Source organism: Amblyomma americanum, chromosome 4 (genome assembly GCF_052857255.1).
Source record: "Amblyomma americanum isolate KBUSLIRL-KWMA chromosome 4, ASM5285725v1, whole genome shotgun sequence".
Taxonomy (NCBI): domain Eukaryota; kingdom Metazoa; phylum Arthropoda; class Arachnida; order Ixodida; family Ixodidae; genus Amblyomma; species Amblyomma americanum.
Window position 1 is genome coordinate 113,175,639 of NC_135500.1, and position 21,999 is coordinate 113,197,637.

The window sequence follows — 21,999 nt, forward strand, 5'->3', positions numbered from 1 at the left end:
GTTATAAAAGAAACGCCAACTTTTTGCCCTGCAGCACACTTGAATGGCTTGCAATTGCCTGGCTTTACTCGCAACATAAGGCGCGTAGAACAAACAAACAGCATAGAATACCTATTAGCGGCAAACGTTTATTTGCATCTGGAACCCTGTTACGAAACTGTAAAGTGCCAGAATACACCTTTCTTGCCTCAAATCCTGCTCTCTACAGAAATCACTTCTTCGCATCCGAAAGCATTCAGTCATTTGCTGTAGCTCAAACGCCCCATGGTGTCCTAATATTTTCTAGACCTGGCAGATGATGCTTCGGTCTTTCCACACTAGAAGTGAATGTGTCGTGTTTCAGAAATTCTAAAACTTTAAATTGGCCAATGTAATTAATCTGTTCTGGTTCTGTGATTCCGAAAGAAAACTTCGTGCCACTCTTTGCAAAAATTGTCGTCTTTGTAGATAACAGTGATAAAAATAATGGAACATCAAGACGTTCTGTGTTCCATTTTAAACGTCTGGCGTGATCAGTTCTTGGCCCGTATATTTACACGACCACTACATCCGAAAGTATTGAGTAATTGAGTGCCAACCGCCGCTTCCGCATTCGGAAATCCCGCCGCTCATGATATTGCCAGTCAAATTCAAGAAAACCATTAGTTCTGCAAAAACAAGCAATGGACGTTTAGTAAAAAAAAGCTGGTGTTTGAACTCCCGAATGCAACAACGTCTTCCAACAGTAGCACCGGATGAAATAAAAGTGGCGGGACAGAGGTACTTGCGTTATGAACAATTCAAAACAATTGATAAAAATTTGTAAATTTAGAAGTGTTAACTTAAGATAACATAAGCACCCCCATCATGAGAAGCACCGCAATTCGGCGAGCTTCATTTAGGAAAACATTTGAAATGAATTCTCTATTTTATGCGCAAAAAAAATCTCTGGCTTCCACTACATCGCACATTCTATTTTCATAAACTGGCTCAGCAAATAAATAACGATGTGGAACGAGGACACACACATTGAAAAAGCTGACCAGGACCGCTTAGTGCTGATTAATAACTTTTTATTGTCGCAGCGTGCGTCCAAGCGGCAGCACTAAAAGGATGAGGCATAAAAACATGAAACAGCCGAACCCAAGCTTGGCATTGCTGGAAAATATATACGCCATTCTTCAAACACAAATTATTTCACACTATTACACGTACCTGCGGGATCGTTCGCGCTCGTTGTTTCGTCAAGAGAATAGAGGCTGCTTCTGAAGTTCCTGGATGTGATACTTCGCTCAGACTGATTTAGACATCGTGGGCATGCTCGTGAGAGCGCGCGTTTTGCAACACTGCTGTCCCTCCCACATTTCTCGTTTACCCGCATAGCTATGCCGTGAAGCCCATCAGACTTGTTTCGAAAACTGGCGCGGGAGATCCCGCTTGCCCTGTGAAATTCGGGCCAGTTTTTTTAATCCGCGCCTATTATTCCTTCATCCTGACATAAAGTTACGGCTTCCATCCGGCCTACCACGACGTGAAGCAACTTTGCTGCGTGGCCTGTGGCTTGGTGTCGCATTCAGAAACCATTAATCTACTGTGATCGGCATGGCTGATAACAATGCATGTGATATTTGTGGTCGCGATGAGAACTTATCTCATATTCCTTGTGAATGCCCAGCCTACAGTTCTGAAAGACATTCTCTACGCCGTGCGCTGGAACACATCGATTCACGCCCGTTTAGGAGCCCAAGATTCTTGGACACTGGCCGCGGCGATCAGCGGCGGTGAGGGCGTGCCAGGCCCTCCTGTGGTTCTTAAAGAGAGTGTCGAGCCTGCACGACACTGTGACTTTGCCGACACCTTTTCGTCTTCTGCTTTTTTTTTTATTATCACTGCCTTTTCTTCCTCACCTTTATATCCCTTCATCCCTTTCCGCCGGTGCAGGGTAGCAAACTGGTTTCATCAACCGGTTAACCTCCCCGCCTTTCCTGTTCCTCTATCTCCTCCTCTTTACATCAGGCATCGCTTTCTTTGCTTTTCAGTTTTTATCTTTCGTCGTAACCATCGCAACGCTGGTAGTGATACGTACTTCGCGCGATATCCGGCTATGATGTTGGGAGCACCCTTGTGCTTACTTTTAGACTGCAGAACCATGTGGATAATTCTGTTCGTACGTTTCGCTTCACAAGACTACTCTCCAGTAGTCTACTCGAGGTTACTCAGTGACCGCAGCAAGTGGCGTGATCACACGCTTATGTGTTCGGTGACGTTTCTAACTCCTCTCTACTCGTTAATGGCTTATGGACGCTTCACGTCCCAAAGCAACTCAGACTATGAGGGACGCCGTAGTGGAGGGCTCCAGAAATTTCGACCACCTGGGGTTGTTTACGTGCACTGATATCGCATAGTACACGGGTCTCTACAGTTTCTCCTCCATTGAAATTCGACTGCTGCGTCCGGGATCGAACCCACGTCTTTCGGGTCAGCAGCCAAGCGCCATAGCCCCTGAGCCAGCGCAGCGGCTTCAGCTCCTCTCTACTCTCATACAAACTTCGTATTCATTGTTACCTTCTTCCGTATATGATTCGCAGCTTAGCTAATTGCTGCGTAGCAAAGCTACCCTGGGGTTACGAGACACCACGCAGTGGAAAGCTTCGTCTTAAAGTTGATCACTCTGTGTTCGCTGACCATAACCCGGACTTGAAACCTGCTAAAGTATCTGTATCGGACTTTTTACAATGTATATGGAGCCCGCCATGGACTTTCGCAAGGATGAGGTCGGTAGAGTTGGGCATGAGTAAGTGGGCGGTTGAGGGGTGTGGAGGCTACTGGGTGGAAGATGAAAATTTATCGTTGGATACTCGGAGGTCCCAAATGAGGGTGCTGAGAAAGAGGCACTTTCTGGGCAAGGAGGGTGCCCGGAAGGTGTCCTGGTCCGCAGAAATCGAGTGCTGAAGACTGAAGACGTCAAACACTCCCGCAGACACACAGACAATGGCATTTCGCCGAAAGAAGACTGTACTGCTCACGCAGTAAAGACAGAATTCAATGTGAAGCTTTGGGGAAAGTAGCAAAAATCTGAAAGCCAGAAAGAAATGGCACTCGCGGAGAGCTCAAGGTACCTCGGATGACGAAGGCTGCGAACCGGCGAGAGAGGCGCCTGCGACAAAGTGAAGGAGGCAGACTTTCAACTGCAGTCTCGGCAGAAGTTAGTGCTGGGACGACTACAGTGGCTTGTACAATGAAAAAGCAGTTCATAACCCTCCGTGTTATGTCACAAAGGTGTCAACGCTGTTAGTATAGCAGAAAAAAGAACCATCGTTCAAGGTTCTAGGAAATCTTGCGACAACTTAGGTGTTTCTTCGAAATGAATTTTAGGGGATCAATGTACGCTTGCACAAAACAGTCATGGACGCTAGTAGAAAGAAACCCTCACTATTCTTTATTTTGTGTGCGAAAAGCAGCAATCCTTTCCCTGCTTTTTTGTTAGCTGTAGCTTCACAGACTGCAATCATAAAGCTGCTCTGGCTGGTTTCCGACAACTTCAGCTAAGACAGCTATCGGCTATAAAAGCCGCATTACTGGCCTCATCACAAGAACAAAAAGGTCACCGTGGTCACGTAGCCTGCCTCCTTTATCACCCATTGCTCCAGCGCTCTCCTGTGCCTCGGGACATCGGCACCTAGCGAGTGACAGAGTCCGCGGAACTGGACACGTGGGCGATCCGTGCCCCCTGGCAACATTCGAAGACGTCACTGATCCGCTCGGCAGCACGCGAGCTCGTCTCATGGCCTAACCGCGTCGTAAAAGCGGGACGACGAAGCGGTGGTTAACATGCCCTAACGACCTTCCACGTCATGTCGTAAACTACAATGGCCGAACCCCACTTGGTGCCACTCTATAGAACGACGTCCCCTTTCGATGTAGTGACTGGTCTTTATTGGCCTTTCTATTCTTTCGCGCAACCGATGCGCGCGCTGCTCTTTCGAGCCGCGGGAAGAAAGAGTTAGTAAAAAGTGGCGCTCGACAAAAAGAAAAATTAGAGGGGGGGGGGGGGGGGGATGAACGCCGTGAGTCGTAAAGTGGCCCTGCGGTCGAGAGCCAATTACTGTGCGAAACGTGATGCCGAATTTGAGGAAGAAGAAACGTCGCCTGTCTGCCGGAATAGCTCTGGAATCATCTAGATTTCTGAAAATGGTCGCTTAATTGCCTCGTTGAACAAGCGAAATAATTATCAGGTAACATCTTTCAGCAGGGAACGAGGAGCTATTCGGAAGAAGGAAGTAGTTTGTGTTATTTTTATTAGGGTGCGTTAGTGGACTAAAGAACCTGGATACCGCTCAAAAAATGGGATTTGTACAACTGCATTGTGGCTCAGCTGAATATAGGTCACTTTTCAGCACTATACTAGCGCTAAAACTCGAGATTTTTTTTAGGAAACGTTTCTGCGTCCTTTACAAACAAGAAAAATTCCCCTACATGTTGTGTAGAGCATAAATAATCACTACCGGCCATAAATTTCTGAAGAGGTGTAAATTCCGGTGCATTTGCATTTTTCATTGTAAAGGACCTCATGCTAAGAGCTCGCTTAGGCCGCCAAAAATCAGCACCAAGTGCACAAGGCCCCCTATGAACGCCTTTTGGCGCTCACACAGAATTGTAGCTTAAGTCCTTTCGTGACTAGATAGCCCGCAGATCCCGATGCCTCGGCCGAGGCCTTGGCAACAGTCACACGGCTAGCACGCAGTTGTCGACCGATCACAGATCGATGTGACGTGAGCACAGAAATGAAGAGTGCTTGTGGTGGTAGCTATTCGAAATGCTTCCAGGATATGAAATACGCAATCGGCCTTGTTATACATTGGATGCTCTCAGCTGCTGTTGCTGCCATTAATCTTCAAAGTTTGCATCAAAACGCCAGAAGAAACTTTTAAAACAACAGTCGCAGCACTTACCGACGCTACACTGTACCTCCAACGAGCTGGTTTCAAGTTGACATCAACGCAAAACCTTTATACGCCGCCATAACAAAAATTTTTTAGCATTTCAACTGCTCAGCCGATTAATCGATTCAGTAGGCTTACTTACCCAAAGTGAGAAGAACAACGCATTCCGCAAGTAATTTTGGCATACCACATGCCGCCTGTGCGTTAATCAATGGTTATTAGAGGAAGCCAGCAGCCTCGGTTAGCACCGTGTGGCAGTGCCAGCAGCCCGCGCATGCGCAAAACGCGATAAAGCCACTGTATTTTTCTGATCTGTACAGTTTCTGCTGAGGGCCTACCGTCTCACACAAAAACCTAGCCATTCTTCAGAGTTTTTATTCTTTATGTCATAGTGCCCCTCCAGGCTTATTTCCTCATTGCTTGTTGCGCCTCAAGCTCGTGCTTTGGAAAGCTCGCTTTTTGTAATTGGTTCAGCGCTTATCCTCATGAAAAGAACCAAGAGCACTCTCATATTCTTAAAAGTTTTCTCACACACTGTGGAAGGACATTTTTTTTGCTATGCCGTCAAGGAGATAAATAAATCAAATACAATACCAATGGCTGCATCGGCCAGAAGAGCCTTTTGTGCTGACCGAAGCCACCACTTGTCTGTTTTTAATCCTATTCGCAGGAAGTAATACCAATGACTGCATCGAGCAGAAGAGCCTTTTGGGCTGACCGAAGCCACCACTTCTCTGTGTTTAATTCTATTCGCAGGAAGTCACTCCTAAAACGCGCAATGTCACTCGAGGTAAGAGCAAGCGATAAGCGTGCATGGTGCTTTTAAATTCCGCAAACATTTTTTAGTAGCCTAAAGAGTATAAGCTGCTCTCAGTCTGCTCGCTGACTAAAACTTTTCTACGGAGACTATTGTCGTTTTTATGGTCTTCAGGTATTGGGAAACACAGCTCCCTCAATTTATTGAATGGGCTCGTATGCCTGCAAGCCAACAGTATTATACTTCCTGAATTTTGCGGCGGCAGTGCACCGATGGAGCATGTTATCAAGTATAGGACCCCGAAGTATTAACAAAGAATCATTCTTGTGCGCCTAATTACAGTATGAGTTACTGATCTCATTCTCCTCATGACATCTCGAACGGTAGTAACGCGCGCAAATGTTCACAAAATTGAAAATGAGGAAACTGAATAATCTGCGACACATTAAACAATGAAAAGATGGGCGCATCAAAGTGGGCAAAAATTTTCACTATCTATCTGCTATTTGAAAATTCTTCCACACAAATCGTTAAAACAACTGATGCTGAACACCGCATAATATGCCAAGTACATCTAGGTTCTGTGGCAGGCTGGCAGCACTAGTGGTTAGTATTGCGCTATGTCTTACATTTAATGCATTCATTAAAACCGGAAGAAAAGACAGCATTCGAAAGGGTTCCAGTAAGCAATTAGAAACATATAGCGCCTCTTCTAAGGTACGTCATCTTAGCTACGTGTAAACAGAGCCTTGGGTGATGGGCCAAGTCTTCATACCTATTTAGTCTGTTTCATACACTTGTAAAGCCCGAGTGTCCGCTGTCCGTCAAATTTAATTGCGTTACTAAGGTTCAAGTGCTGAGATAAGCATTCGCAGCACGCAACGAACGAAACATCTAGATTCTCTTACTGCCTGGCCGTGAAGCCTGGCATGGTGAGCAATGGTCCAGATACCTTACAAAGAAACCCTGCCGTTCCACATCTGTGTGCTGCCAGTGAGAAGAAATTCAGCGAAGTTCTGACCTCCATACCTCCAAACTTCTCTGAGCAGCTGGACCATTTTCATGGTGGTGAAAGCTTAGTTCTGGCGAAGGCGGGAATATATGCGCCTTCATCAGCTGCCTATCTCCGCGTTCATTGAAATTAAGAAGTTTTTCTGCCTTAGCTATCCTGTCACCCGTGGTTCGCGCCGTGCCGGAAGCACGAAGCAGCTTACCAGTTTTAGTGACGGCGGCTGGTAGGCCATGTTGTCGAAGCTGAGCCTCATGATGACGTGCAGGGTGTTGAATATGGACTCCTCCTTCAAGACCTCCACTTGCACGTCGGTGTTGTAGAAGTGACGGCCCACCTCTTTGATTTGGCCTGCACGCATCAAAGTCCGTATCGCTTTCATAGAAGGTACAGTCTTTGTAAAAAATATACAGCACAAGGGGTTTGCTTCCAAGCCGTGTAGTGGGACACTTAAGCATATTTGACAGTCCAAACCTTGAGAGGTATGAGGACGCAAGTTCCTCCCGCCTACTTCTGATTAGGGTCCACCAGTATGCAAGAGGAGCCGAGGTGCAGGGCTGTGAAGCAGACCTATTGGGTTGTAGACCTTTGACAAAGACGGTACAGCAAAGGTACATGCCGCCTAAGAACTACGCAGGCCACTTCGCTAGGTTTGCCGTCTGCCATCGTTTAAGTATCCTGTGGCCCTCATAGCACCCTACTGCTCTAAACAATCAATGTGGACCAATACTTGCGTTCCCTTAAATTTTCCAGCTTCAGGAATGGCCACATAAATGCCATGAAAACATTATTGGACTGTTCTGTCTAGCCACAAATAAATCCGAGTAATCTTTGCCACTGCATGCGGAATTTTATGAGCGATAAAATATCGCATGGGAAAGCTGAATACAACTCGCCAGTTATGCATTACTGGAGTATTATTGCTACAAAGTTGGGCGGTCATTCTCTGTCGCATTTACGGTCTCGCTCTAACTTTTCTCGTGCACAATATTGGTCACAAAACAACAAATGTAACCGTAACAACTTACGTGTTTGCTCTCATAAGGGCACGGCAGTAACAGGAGATATTTCACGTAATGCGTGCAGTAGTTATTTCAACTTTTGTTAAAAAAAAATAAGCACCACCTTAGATTTAAAGGACGATTACAGCGCACCATCCATGTAAAGCAGACTATAAAGGATAAACGCCGAATGTAGATAAAAACATTCGCACTCTATATGTCTACTCCACTGCACAAAATAAAACAAACTGCTCTTCCCAAATCGTAAAACACTTTCGCGGCGACGTACCTAAACAGGGAGCGGGGCCATTTGTAAGCAAGGCTGAGAAATTGGCCTGTGAAACCGAGCCAAACAGAGAACAAGGCAGTGAAGCACAATACTCCAGGATAACATGCCAAGCAATCTCACATGCAGTAACGCAAACAGCTTCCGCAACAAGCCACCCCTCAGACAGAGTTTGTCGCCTGTACACATTATTTCGTGTTTTACATCCAAACGGGGACATTAGTGGTCTCGCTAAATACCAGTCTGCACATCGGCCGACCTAGCATGAAGATCAACATCGTATAAACTATTTTGTGATCGGCGCAAGAAATTTATCGCTCTCAGAGACAGAAAACTAAGAACGCTCGTTTTCCTTCAGGGCTCCAGTATCTTTCGAAGCTGTGCTTAAGGCCAGAGCAGGTGCTGAATTCCGCTGATTGCAATGCCTACTCCGACCGTGTATTACAAGAACACACAATGCGTTTTTCAGTTCAGCTTCCCATATTCAAGTGCAAATATTTTGAGCCCCAAGCATGACTCTTCAAATAATGTGTCGCAATGACCATTAGATTAGTGCATGTCAGGCTTCGTACGGATTGGAATCGAAAGAACCATTTTGTTTCTAGTCTTCTTCAAGCGAGGATTCCCAACGTCTTCTTTCAAGAGGTGTAAAAACAAGAAGGACGAGCGAGGGGAAGAGGACGTCGCGCTCACCGACAGTGTACCAGAGGTAGCCTCGTCGTGTGCTCCGGTAGTGGAGCGTGAGGCCCGTGGAGGACTCGTCCTCGCAGAAGAACGAGGGCGCCTTCATGCGCGGGTAGCTGAACTTGAGGTACTCGTGCAGGTTGTCCAGGCCGTTGAGGAAGTCTCGCATGTGACGCCCCAGCACCGACAGGACGCGGTCGTAGCCGTACTGGGCCAGGAACGAGACGAAGTACACGCCCATGCCTTCCAGAAACTCGCGCTCGCTCACCTTCAGCACCTGCACAGTCACGCCGTCATGCAGCAGGAATCAGGTTTGTCCGAACAAAACGTTTAGTAACTATGTCATGTTGGCATAATTTGGTGGCGTTGTCGGGCTTGTCAGCAAACCGAAGCTAGCTCTCCTGCACTCGGAAAGACGGCATACTTCTACAGCTTTTCGTTATATTTTCGTGGTTCTGATGACACTACAGCTGACCTTGAGTGGTAACACCATTGTAATGGTTTTATATATGACGGTTCGAAAAAATATGTAAGCTAAATGCCGCTTAATTATGCGCAGTAATATGCTTCGTAGCTCGCGCGAAAAAGGTTTTGTTATGATGACCACGATGACGCTGGTGTAATATGGTGCTCGTGGAATTTGTTGGTGCAAGGACAGTAGTGGTCAAGCAACGAAGGAAACTTTTCGAAGCTCGGCTGTGCATTTCCTAGACTGTTTCAGCACCTTGTTTTGTAGTCTCAACATTTTCGCACCAACATCTACGTAGGTAATTAAAAACAATGATCACGCAACAAAAGGAGATTTCATAGTTACCGAATCTTGAGATCGTCTAAACTCTAATATGCACAAAAAAAATGGACAAGTGCATTTTTTTAGCGGGAGGTTGCTTAGAAAAGCAATTTTTTCTCCCATCATAAAATTGCACCATAAGAATCAATATTTATTGCTGTTTATTGCTGTTGCTCCTGCTTATTGAAAAAAAAAACCACCACTTTGATTTTCTATGGCAGTCCTAACTACTCGGTACAAGCACAGGGCAAACATTAAAAGCAAGATTTTACAACACATCAAAAGGTTTAGACTGTTCCCATCAAAATGTCTTTAACAATATCTTACAATATTCCACAGTTACCTCACAAGTAAAACTGATGTCCAAGAAAAGCTGGACTTGGCGTTCCTGCTACCAATCTTGTGAAGCCTTGACAGGAAGCAGCGACAAGCATTGACAGTGCCATTGAGTATGCCTGGTTCTTGCACCTCAAACTTTCTGCTTACACAGTACGCGCTTCACAAAGCAGTAAGTGCCAGCAATAACAAACACAGAATAATCTCGCCGGCATAGTTTACCGCCACTCAGCAATTTGCGGTCAATGAAAGCCGTCCACTGACGCGCAGGTTGAAATCAAATTAGCCTGCAGCAAGCCCCTATATTATAAGCGTGCAAATTCTTTCTCACAGGGACGAAGTGTTAGTCTTCTGCTATCAGTTATATTATAGCAAAACGCATCAGCTCGGATTTCCTAAAGAATTAGCGCTGCTTGAACATCGAACATGCAAAAATAATCCACAGATTTCTATAGTTTGCTTGTGTACTCTTTGAAATATTTTGACAACACAGGGCTTCTATCGCCTCGTGATTTTTTTGTTTTTAATTGTTCCCACTCATTCAGAAGCACGTCGCTCATAGAAATTAATTAAGAATAAACATTTGGAGAATTAATGACTGCACACGAGTACAGCTCTTTCGCGACCACATGCCAGTATTTCACAGAGACCACCACAAACACACAGATGGGCTTTGCAAGTTTCTAATTATCCTGTCAAGCGCTGAAGCTTAGTTCACTTACAGGGATTGCAATTCGGCACCACGAGTGACATTTCAGGCTGGGCGGGGCTCATTGAGAAAGCGCACTGTTACGCGTAGTCACAGAAAAAGGCAACAGGCAATGAACGAAATCATTTAAAAAGATTAAGCGAAAAAAAACATGAAAATTCACTCTTTAGAGTAATAACACAAACAAAAACAAGGTGAATAAGTTTGAAGAGCTAAAAATAAGTCTTTTTATCATGGTGCATTGCAGTGGCCAAGACAAGTTCCTAGAATATTCAGAAATCTCATTAAAAACAACATGGTGACTGGAGAGAAGCTGCATCGAATCTCGTTTTCTTTATTGTGTTGTTTCGAATACTCCTATAATAAGGAAATAAAAAGACAATGTGTCAAACAAACTTCTGCGCGCCTTTTTAATGCTTTACAGTATTTTAGCGGAAAAAGAAGAAGAGGCCGTGCCACCGCAGGAGAGGCACGAGGATGACGACAAGTAATCGAAAAGAACGAACGGCACAAAAAGAAACGAAACACAATCCCCCTATGTGGGCATGTGCCATAGTATGAGGATAACAACAACAACGAGCGGCAGGAGGACGGTGGTCGGCGGTTGGCCGGAGAACCAGGTTTTCGCTGTTTTTTTGTGTGTGCTACAATATGTGCATTTGAAATCGCATCGCTGCCGCAGAGACTACACACTCGGCCAGCGGCATCTGTTTCGTGAACCCACCCAACCAAAGTGCGCTCTGAGGGACACTCCACTTACGCCATTTGGCATTGCCACAGTGCTTTCCCAGCGCATGACATTCATCGTAAGTCCTCTTAACTTGCTCACTTGACGGAGGCACAACAAATATATCCTCTTTTCATACTGCTTTAAGCACACAGTGCACACAAGCGCACAGTGAACGCAGGACGATTTAATCGGATGTAAATGTATCCCCGGTAAGCTGGCATCTCTTCTGTGTCGCCATTAAGCCGCATTCTGTATAGTTTCTATAGTCTCGGCTTTTCAACGCGTGCACTCGGGTGCACCGCAGCCTTTTGATAAAGTTGCACTGCCTGCTTTCAATTATCTGCCCACGCGTCATTATGCACAGGTATTTTTTCTCTTTTGTTTTCATTCCACGCACTATGATCATATTCTGCCCTGTTTCGAAAGGATGTTTAAGAGCTGAGCACTGACTCAGTTTCAACTGAAGCGCTTGAGAAACAGCATGCGGTCTGGGGGATTCGAGAGGGGATACTAAGAAACAGCACGTGACAAAATAGCACTTGTAAAAAAAGCACTGAGAACCGGCACTTAAACGGAACGGCACAAGGAAAAACAGCACTTTGACAGAACAGCACAGGGGGCAAAACAGCACTTGGGCAAAACATCACTGCGAAAAACTGTGCAGCGTTGTGGGACGAGTTTGCGAGGCTGGCACGGCATAGCGACAAAAATTTACGTGCATCTGTAGTAAGAAAGCGCAACAAACGGTGGGGCTGAATTCTGCAACTTTTGACTGCGCAACACGTACTGGAACACTGCACCGACTCGGCCTTGCCCAAAAGCCCGAGCTTGTATCGTGTACCTGAGTTTTTTTTTTCTTTTTTCACCGGGCCTGGAGAGGGCTCAGGCTTGGTTTGGTACAAAATGAAGAAGTCTGCTCACTAATGGAGGGAGGCTAGATGGTAGGACATTTTTTCTTTGCTTGAAACGCTCAGTGTGGACAGAAAGAGAAATAACTAAAATAGGCAACAACTGGACGTGGCGTTGCTGATTACGCTCTTAATTTTTGTGTCTTCATGGGCCGAACAAACAACAAGGCAAGCCAAGGCGATAAATGTCAACCCTAACTTCCAGAGTTCAATCTTATTTCAATAGAGTACCGCGTAGCATATGCGTTTGCCAGTGTCAGCCAGGAAATAAATACAACGACCGGCCAATATTATTAAAGCAAAAGTGAATGAATGCGCATGATCGCGTCTCTGCGTCAAACTGAAATCGTTCCGTAACATTCAGAAAAATCTGGAGGCGAAAGCCGTGCCGTGCGCACATTCATTATCTCCTGACTGTCGGTTCTCTTTGCCAAGGTCCTGTACTCCACAGCTCAAGGTGCCGCATCTCTGGAAACTGTCGAAAATAACATTAGAAATCTTTGCTTTAGACATAGAGCTTTCAGTGTCTTAGATGGAAATAAACGAAGCCATTCGTAAGCGTGTATCATGCAGTCAACAATCGCTTATATGTGTATATACTAGCTGCAATATCCAGCTACGCTGTTCTTTTGCCCTTACTCACTAAAGTAACCGGTCAATTCTTTCAATTTGGCAGCCTATAACACTCTCGAAAGCTCGTCCCGTTATGCTGCACAGTTCAGAGCTATACACTTCTGTCGCCGAGTTGTTTTGACGTTTCTTTCCGTGCTGTTTTTACGCGAGTAATATACTTTCAGTGGGCTCGTTAGGAGCTGTGCTGTTATTTCCCTGTTTTTTTTTTTCGCTGTACGTTTCCTGTGTGCTGTTTTGACGTGTGCTGTTTTGCCTGCGCTGTTTTTTTATAGCGCCGTTTCGAGTGGGTTCTTTCTTTTTCACTTTGGGATCATACAACAAAAGATGTTCCCGCTTCAAACAGCTTTCTTAGCCTCCCGTCATTGCTTACATAGCCGTTATTGATTACATGCAAGCAGACGACACATGCAGCCCCCCCCCCCCTTTCACATCACACTTTTAAAAGCAGGGCAGGTAGCGTTGGACTGGCACCCAATACGTAATTCTTAATTTCCTCGTGCACGCGTTTTAAATATTCTGCGTTACCGCCTACGTGCATTAAAATGCACATCTCTTTGTTAGAGTGTTCCTAAAAAATGCGTCAGATCTGCAGCCCAAGTGACAGTGGAAGTCAGTGATTGTTTACTGCGCTCCCCCGTCGATAACTGCGCAAATATTGTGTAACACGAGGGACGATTTGGTCAGTTTACCGAACTACTTGCTTTGCCTAGATCAGCTCAGTGGTCTCAGAGGCTTAATAACTCCCTTGTTTGTTGCACTCCGCATTAAGGTTATTTTTCATTTCTATTTAAATATGCGTTATTCCGGATATCCTTTTAAACAAATATTCGTCATGAGTGCATGGAGAGAAGGAGAAGGAAAATAACTCTTGGTTCAATAGCAGCAAAGATTTTTGTGGACGATTATGGAGCACCCTGCACAAAATAATACACTTCGGTTAACGCTGGCATCCAGAACTTTTCCTAAGGAACGAAGAGGATATAAGCTTTAAAATTCAGACACATATACGCTTCACGTTCGAAAACTATAAAAAATTGTGCCTTTTTTCGACCCGGCTGCTCGCAATGCGTGCAACTGTGCATTTTCTAAAATACCTCTTGGATTCGACCTTTATATTTATTTACTCAGCAAATTATTGGCAACTTCTTGTTTTAGTTCTATCCTGTCCTTCACTTGATGCAAAAAAGTCAACAGGGAGATGTTCTGTTCTGCTCAGTACCATGTCAAGAGCCCGAACAAATAACTATGTTTCCCATGACTTTGTATTGCCTAATGTTACAGAAAGCCTGGTAGAAGTTAATCCGGCGCACTGCGCCACAGCACGCCACCCAGCTCGCCGGTGTGAATTTACCACAAAACTCCAATAAACAGGCAAAGCAGTAATAGAATAGCCCAACGTGAAACTGAAGCCAGATTTGAAGCAGCTGTAATCCACCACCTGTATTAGCTGTCCAGCAAAATAAGAAAACATGTTGCCGAGCTCCGTGCCCCCTTTGACAGTGATTAATAGCCTCCAGCAAAGTCAAAATCAAGTGCGTAGCTATGAAGTCAGGATTAGTTACACAACTCGTTAAACCTAGTAGAACTGGCAGCCATATTTTATTTTTAGTTCTTTTTTCCGCACAACGATGTCCGCACAACGATGCCAGGTTAAAAAATATCAAGTTCGCAGTCCAAGCTGCAATGTCTAATGAAGGGTAGTGTTTAATTAACCCTATTAAAGGTAGCACAACCAGTTAGTCCGGCATAATACTCGAGGTTAATTTTTTCTTATTAACTGTCTTGCGTCATGACAGAGAAAGAGATTAAACAAATTCCTTTCGCTGTTTGAGCACTTTTACTTCAAGGAGCCGCTTCTAGAAGACCGTAGCTTAAGCAAAGGTTAAAAGCAAAATATCGTCTATTCGGTTGTGCGTCTGCGTGACACCATTGTTTATGTTACAAGAAGAAGTAAAAACAAAATGTGCTTCCAAATATTTTCGCCCTAGAGCCAGGTAAAGGGATTAAAGCATCGCCTAGCTGTATTCCTGTCTCAGTACCACTTTGGACATATTATTGCAACGGCACACTTTTTAGCGCTCATTTTCATTTACTGAGTCTACTACGCTTAACCACCCAAGTGGCTTGCGTGCGGCACTGGCAGCCAGGCATATACATTAGCCGTCCCACTATGCCAACAGAATGAATTATAACGTAACTGAGAACAACAAAAGCATAAAAAACTTGTTCAATGGGGCACGTAGCAATATTTATGTTTGCAGCTAACCAAAACCAGTAAAGTACGCGCCCACATAATAACTAGCAGGAAGGTACTATATTACCTCATTCACCAAATAAAGTTTGTTGCACACACTTGTCGCCACAAAGGAAGCTTTGTGGCATGTTCAGTTTCAGGCGTTTTTCTGAACAAAAAAAATGGAATTGGGCACATCCCTATGTTATGAAAGACAGCCGGCCTTAGCAGATTTGAAGGTGTTCTTGCGGTGCACACCTTTCGTGCGCTTTTCCATAAGCTACGCGGTTGCCGGAAGACTTTTGGACGGCCTTTGGTATGAATGACTTTTGCAGTCATGCTAGCAGTGCCATTAAGAGTTGGTTCCACATAAATTTCTGAGAAACGAGTTTGAGTTCAGTGCCTTTTAGACGAATGGTTCTCTCTTCTCTCGAGCCACGGGTGGATCACCTTCCGCACTCCTCCTCCTCCTCCTGGAAAAGGCAAGGTCCTCCTCCATCTCCTCAAGCCTGGAGACGTGACTTGCTCTGTTCAAAATATTTTTTGCTACTCATCGAGAGTGCCAGCGCCAAATTTGTAATATTTCATTTCACCACTTCCTGCTCCAGCCATGCCATAACTGGGATACATACGGAGCCGTTCGGTCAAATTCAGGCCTACCCAACTCGATCATCGTCGAAACCGGCACTATAATTCAGCCTGCAGCTGCACTGCATCTAACAACTTCTTGAGGCGAAGCAGAATCCGCGGCAGTGAGGCCACAACTTGAAGTTACTGCAGTAAAACACGTTGCGGGGCAAGTTGGTGCTTTATTTGTAGAAAAAATGAAGCGCCACACAGTACAGCACAAAAGAACAGACAACGAGACGCGCCTGTCTCGTCATCTCTTCCTCTGTGCTGTCATGTATGGCAGTTTATATTTTTCCACAAAGCTTTGTGTGGTTGGCAGACGAGTGTGAGAATAGCGCACCTGTTGAAGCTGTCGCCTCGCGCTCGAAACTTCCTCTCAATTTCAACATGTTGTGCGACGAAGTATAGTTGAAAGGCGAACTTATCGTTCTGAATAGTGCTAAATGACGCCCAACAGTGCTCGATTACCAGCAAGCGCTGATCCCACTTCGGAACTTAAGCGCCGCGTGCCGCGGGAGCTCGCAGCGAGCGTGCTGTCGAATGGCATCACGAACACGATTGCCAGGACGTGCTGAGAAGCGTACGTGCAGCCAGCCGCGTGCCGCCCAACGAGGGACACGCTCACGGTCCAGCTGGCGTCCATCGGAGCATGCGCTACGACCGGGCTGACCCCGACAGAAGCTGAAGGATCACCCCGCAGCAGCTGCTTCGCAGAGGAAATCAGAGCGGGCCCCGACGAACGCCACTGGTCGCAGCACTGGGTTCTGCATGCAACCCCGGCGGCTGGCTTGCGCGCACACCGCCGGGACGACGATCAATCTTTTTTAAGCGCTTCCGAGGCGGTGGGAAGAACGCTGACACGAGTCTCAGCGAGCGAAACGAGAAACGAAAAAAACGAAAGCACGACAAGTCCTGCCCGTTCCGCAATTCATTGCCCCAATAGCGCCATGGCCCCCCTCGTTGCTGCTACGACACTCGGTCAAGTGCGGTCACGTTGTCGCAAAGCTTGGGTGCGTAGCGAGGACCGGGCCCTGGGGAGCAGTGCTGGGGTGTAAACGCGTAGGCGCATCGGCCGTTTCGCCATCGCCTTCTGGTGATACGTCGACAAGGGCCAGGCGTTGCACCGCGCTTGTGCTTTGATCCGGAGAGAGATGCCGATGACTAACGTTCTCTGTACTCCCCAGCACCTCACCCAGTTTAACAGCTCGCTGCTGAAATGTTGTGCGCTGTGAGCAGCGAAGATGCCCTTGAAATTGGCCACCCTAAGCAGCGAGACGCGCAATTTGAGCGCTTATCGCGAAACAAACTGCCCCAGGTCATCCCCCCCCCCTCTCTCTCTCTCTCTCTGCCCCAGACCTCTTTGCATCAAGATTACGGCATCTAGAGAAAGAAAACAGGTTTGGTTTTTCCTTCCAAGTTCATTTTCTGCCTGCTGGATTAATAATAATAATAATTGGTTTTTTGGGTAAGGAAATGGCGCAGTATCTGTCTCACATATCGACGGACACCTGAACCGCGCCGTAAGGAAAGGTATAAAGGAGGGAGTGAAAGAAGAAAGAGGTGCGGTAGTGGAGGGCTCCACAATAATTTCGACCACCTGGGGATCTTTAACGTGCACTGACATCGCACAGCACACGGTTGCCTCAGCGTTTTACCTCCATAAAAACGCAGCCGCCGCGATCGGGTTCAAACCCGGGAACTCCGGATCATTAGCCGAGCGCCCTAACCACTGAGCCACCGCGGCTGGATACGTGAACTCTATTATAGTAATCTCTTCTCTCAGCCTGACACAGCGCTACACAATTTCCTACACCTACCTTAGATATTTAAATTACAATGAATAAGACAGGACAAGACAAGATGAACTTAAATTATCATGTCATGCTAACTAATTTCAGATACGCACGAACTCGTTCGCTTACAACCAGTGCTTAAATCGGAAATATTCTTTTCTGTCTGCACTGCCACCGATCATTCTACTGCTAACTTCCCAGGAAGAAAGTGCTGGTTTGGTTTATGGTTTATGGGAGTTTAACGTCCCAAAGCGACTCAGGTTATGAGGGATGCCGTAGTGAAGGGCTCCAGAAATTTCGACCACCTGGGGTTCTTTAACGTGCACTGACATCGCACAGTACACGGGTCTCTAGAATTTCGCCTGCATCGAAATTCGACCGCCGCGGCCGGGATCGATCCCGCTTCTTTCGGGCCGGCAGCCGAGCGCCATAACCACTCAGCCACCGCGGCGGCCTGGAAGAAGGTGCTGTGAGGAATATTAGCACCCTTTACTTTAAACCTCGCATCGTTCCCCAAACAATAGGCACACTGGAAAGCGTAGCAGCGGGTGCATTCGAGGAAGGATAAGCGCCTCACCTTGCATGCTTTGCTGACGAGCTTGTGAACGAAGTTGTCCGGGTATACCTCGTGCGTGCTGAACGAGGCCAGATCGATCCGAGACCGGCGTCGGATCTCCTCCCAGCGATCGGCGCCGTACACCGAGCACACGTACTGGCTTAAGTTCTCGAAGATGAGCCCGTACATGGTGGCCAGCTTGTTGTTTCACCGCTTCTTTCGCGACAGTTCTTCAACGCTGGCACGCAACACACCCAACAGTTGCACCCACTGGAAGCGACGCCTCACAACCACACGAAGTCTCTCTTGAAGACAGTCCAAGTGATGAAGTCCTTAGTGCAGCGCTCTGTCGGGCACAGTCCTCTCAGAGAGACACCAGAACGCAGGCGAGGCAGGGACTCTGAGATCGGCGCTCTTGGCGCGTCCGTTCTTCGGGATTTTGTAATGCTCACAACAATGGGAATGTTAGCTCTAACGTATGTCATTCTTTCTAGCTGAATAGCGCATTCAACTGCTGCTCGCTTTGTGTGAAAGCATAACTGCGTACAGTAAAGATGGTTTAACTGTGCTCCAGTTATCTCTATATCTGCACGTTTGCTCACGTAATTTGCAAAGGGCTGGAAGAAAACAGGCCGTTTGCACTCGGTCCGCGATGTTCATTACCACCGTTATAAACACTGCGTGGTCATACTGTATGTACAAACAACATTGTTGTATACTGACGGCAAAAATATTTATCGCACCAACATTGCAGTTAGTGATGGCGAAAAATATTTATCGGTACGCTTTGCATTTGATGTAAAAAAATTTCGAAATCATGAACACGTATTTAGGGATTTGAGCGATACGACTATCGGGCAGCAGAGAATTAAACAGGTCGCATCCGAAAGGGCTGTTTCACATGTTCTTACTTCGCAGAGGCCTCACGTCTTGAGGGCGTCTTCAAATTCCAGGAGCTTCTCAGTCTCAGCCCGAGTGCATACAAAGGAATACCTGAAAAGAAAGCGGAAACCAACCAGTCTGTTATGCACCTCTGTTTACGTCACCTTACGGATGGCCAACAAAAAACCACTAGTCTAAGGCGCACCCTTTTTTGCGTGTATGTACTCTGCATCAACTGGATAATTACACCTAGTGACATTTAGTCGCTCTGAATGAAAAGGTAATCGAAAACAATACACTTCCATTTTTGTTCCTTTTCAAGCATCTGCCATCTGGTAGAAGCGACGGCAAAAGCATTAACGAAAGATTCGTCTTACAGTGCTTTGTTTGTGCAGTTTTGTCACCGTGTATTCCAAGTGAACTGCCGCCAATTCACCCAATTTCGTTTTCTCTTACACCAGACAGCGGGACTCACGGAAGTCTAGGACTATACCTCCTATGCATCTTCTATGGCAGGGAGACCCTGTTACATCTCTACCAGAAGTGTGCACGGCTGCTTCGCCTACAGTTCATTGGCGATGCGCTTCAAGACGACAAAGCACTGATTCATTTAAGTCTTTTAAAAGGACCTGTTGTAGACTGAAGTGAGGCTTTATAAAATGGGTGTCGGGACCGTACAGGCACATAGCCATCGCATATACGTCTTTGAGCAAGGTCTTATCGAGTGCACAGATTGTCAGACCAATTACCTGAATGGCTTCATGTGGCCATGCAATTACTAGTTGCTGGTGCCGTAAACCTCTGTGCAGCTCATGGCCTTAACATGTGTCTGTTAAAGAATAATCCCCACTTTGAAACAGAACACACTATGTCTTCTATTCACCTGTTGTGGGAGTTACCATGAACTCAATTTAATAAATTGTACAATTAAACGAGCTAGGTGCAAGTCAGAGTCCGCGTGATCACAGCACCAAGAGAAGATAGGCGCTAGCTGGAAGGGTGGGGGGGGGGGGAGCGGGGGGGGGGGGGAGTATATTAGAGGAGTAGGGGCCTGACGTCATTTGCAATAGCGCGTTTCTACCCGTCATAGCCATTTGTTGCTTCATTAATTCCTTATATGAACTAAACAGCAGCTTGAGTGCATGTCTGAAATCAAGGATCGCATCGCACTTAGGCGTTCTTGGTGCCTTAATTAAAGTTCGAGGACGGCGAACTCAGTAAGCGATATGCATATACGGGCACTTGGTAGGTTTTGAAACATAATGAAATGATCCGGCCGTGCACATTAAATCCCTCTAACTTCGTAACGATATCATTATCTACACCGTGTTCATAAGCGATCACTGACCAGATTTTTGCTCGGTATAAAGAGAGAGAGTCCTGAGGTAATCGGAGCCGTGCACAGTGGAGGCTATATCGATATAATAGGCACAAATCTGACGATGCGTTTGAAATTAACAGTTATATATGAACGTGCAATTATATATTTATTCCTCATATCCCTAAAGGCCCTCGATCAAATATATGAAGGGGTGGGGAGGAATGTGCAACACAAAATAAGGAGCATGAGTAACAACAACAAAAAAGAACCATCAACACGCTAGTTATAACGTGATAGTATAAATCAAATAGTTGAGACTCAAAGTATAAAGATATAAAAGAGTTAAAAGACTGCAATACAAATCCTAGGCAGCCTACGCAATCAAAAGCCTTGAACATTGTAGCGAAATACGTCATTTTAGCCAATACAAAGAACATAAAAGCGTTAGTGAAACTACAGAAAGGTACAGCGCCTGTTATTTCAGGATCAAATGAATAAATGAGAGTTTGCCTCAAAACGTTAGTTGAAATCAATAAACTAAGTTGCTCACAAAACGGTTAAGATTACCAAGAAATATATCTATAAAAGCGAGAAACGTATCAATAACAAAAAAAATCTTAATGCTGAAGTCACTGCATAAGGGATTATGAAATCTGAAATTATTAGGTTTTCCGGCAATGTGAACTAGTAAGCTGTTCCGCGCGATAAAATTGCGCGGTTTAAATCTGAAATTTAATAAAGATAAATTACACAGGATATAGTTAACGGTGTGAAGATTTTCGAAGTGCAGAAGAGAGAATAGCGATGATTGTAGCGAACTGGTAGTGAGATGCACGGACATAAAAACTGCTCAAACACGTTACTGGACGAAGTTTTCAACGATTAGATGACTCTTTTAATTCAGCAAGCTTTACTGCAGTTGCATTCGAAGTACGCGCAGTCTGAAAAAAAATGAAACGCAAAATATGGTTTCGCAAGAACTCAATGTCAGCTCACTAGGAACTTTCGGCAGCGAGCAGACTAGAAGTCTGTGCTTCAAAATCCACGCGTCGACTAAGTATCCTTGCAGCTGCGATTATGCGACACTATTCGGTTACGACACCGACGACCAGCGGCGCTGTTCAGATGCGGATGACAATGTCAAATGGCAAGGTGACAAATCGACGGATGCTGCAACACTGAGCTCGGATATTTGGCGCGTGCATTTTCGGGCGTGCATCGTATTCAGCTCATAAGAGGCCAGCTGACATTGCCCCTGCCTATTTAGAAACAACGCTCGATGACATCCCGAACTGCGGACGGCTTCCGCAACGGCGACGGAAATCTCGAATTGCGTCATCCCCCTTCATCATGGGCCCCCATTTAGTGCGGCCCGTTTATCGCTTGGTTGCGCAGCGCCGATCCCAATCCCCAACCCCGCAGCTTTATTTGCTTTTCCGGTCGTTACGTTTCGTTTGTTGAGTGCGCGTAGGGCAGATTACAGGGAATGGGCTAACCGCGAACGTTTTTTTTATTTTTCTTGGGTGCTTGTCGCCTTTCCTCCATCACTGTCTTCCCTCTTTGCGGTGGATCTAATTGAAGTAGAAGAACATGTTACAAAACCGCCTCGTGCCGATGTGATAACGAACTCATTCTATCCAATTTCGAATTTCATAATTCGCCATGCCGACTGGAAGGAGACGCAGCCACACCTAAGTCACCTGAGGCGAATAACGAGCCAAGCACAAACTTATTTGATGGAATAATAAACCAGCCGTTCCTGAAAGAAAAACAAACGTTGTGAAGTGCGACAAACGACAAAAAGCAGCGTTCCTCGCTC

The 21,999-nt window shown here is 45.9% G+C and overlaps 1 protein-coding gene across 1 annotated transcript in view; it reads right to left on the bottom strand.

Annotated features, from left to right (window-relative positions):
* The window catches only part of LOC144130311 (soluble guanylate cyclase 88E-like), a 174,691-nt gene that overhangs the window by 61,699 nt on the left and 90,993 nt on the right, over window positions 1-21,999 (bottom strand). The window contains exons 2-4 of the mRNA XM_077664257.1: window positions 17,999-18,970; window positions 8,669-8,936; window positions 6,894-7,039 (exon numbers count right to left, since the gene is read on the bottom strand). Of these exons, the coding sequence (XP_077520383.1) occupies window positions 6,894-7,039; window positions 8,669-8,936; window positions 17,999-18,166 (582 nt within the window). The 5' untranslated portion in view covers window positions 18,167-18,970. The remainder of the gene's footprint in view (window positions 1-6,893; window positions 7,040-8,668; window positions 8,937-17,998; window positions 18,971-21,999) is intronic.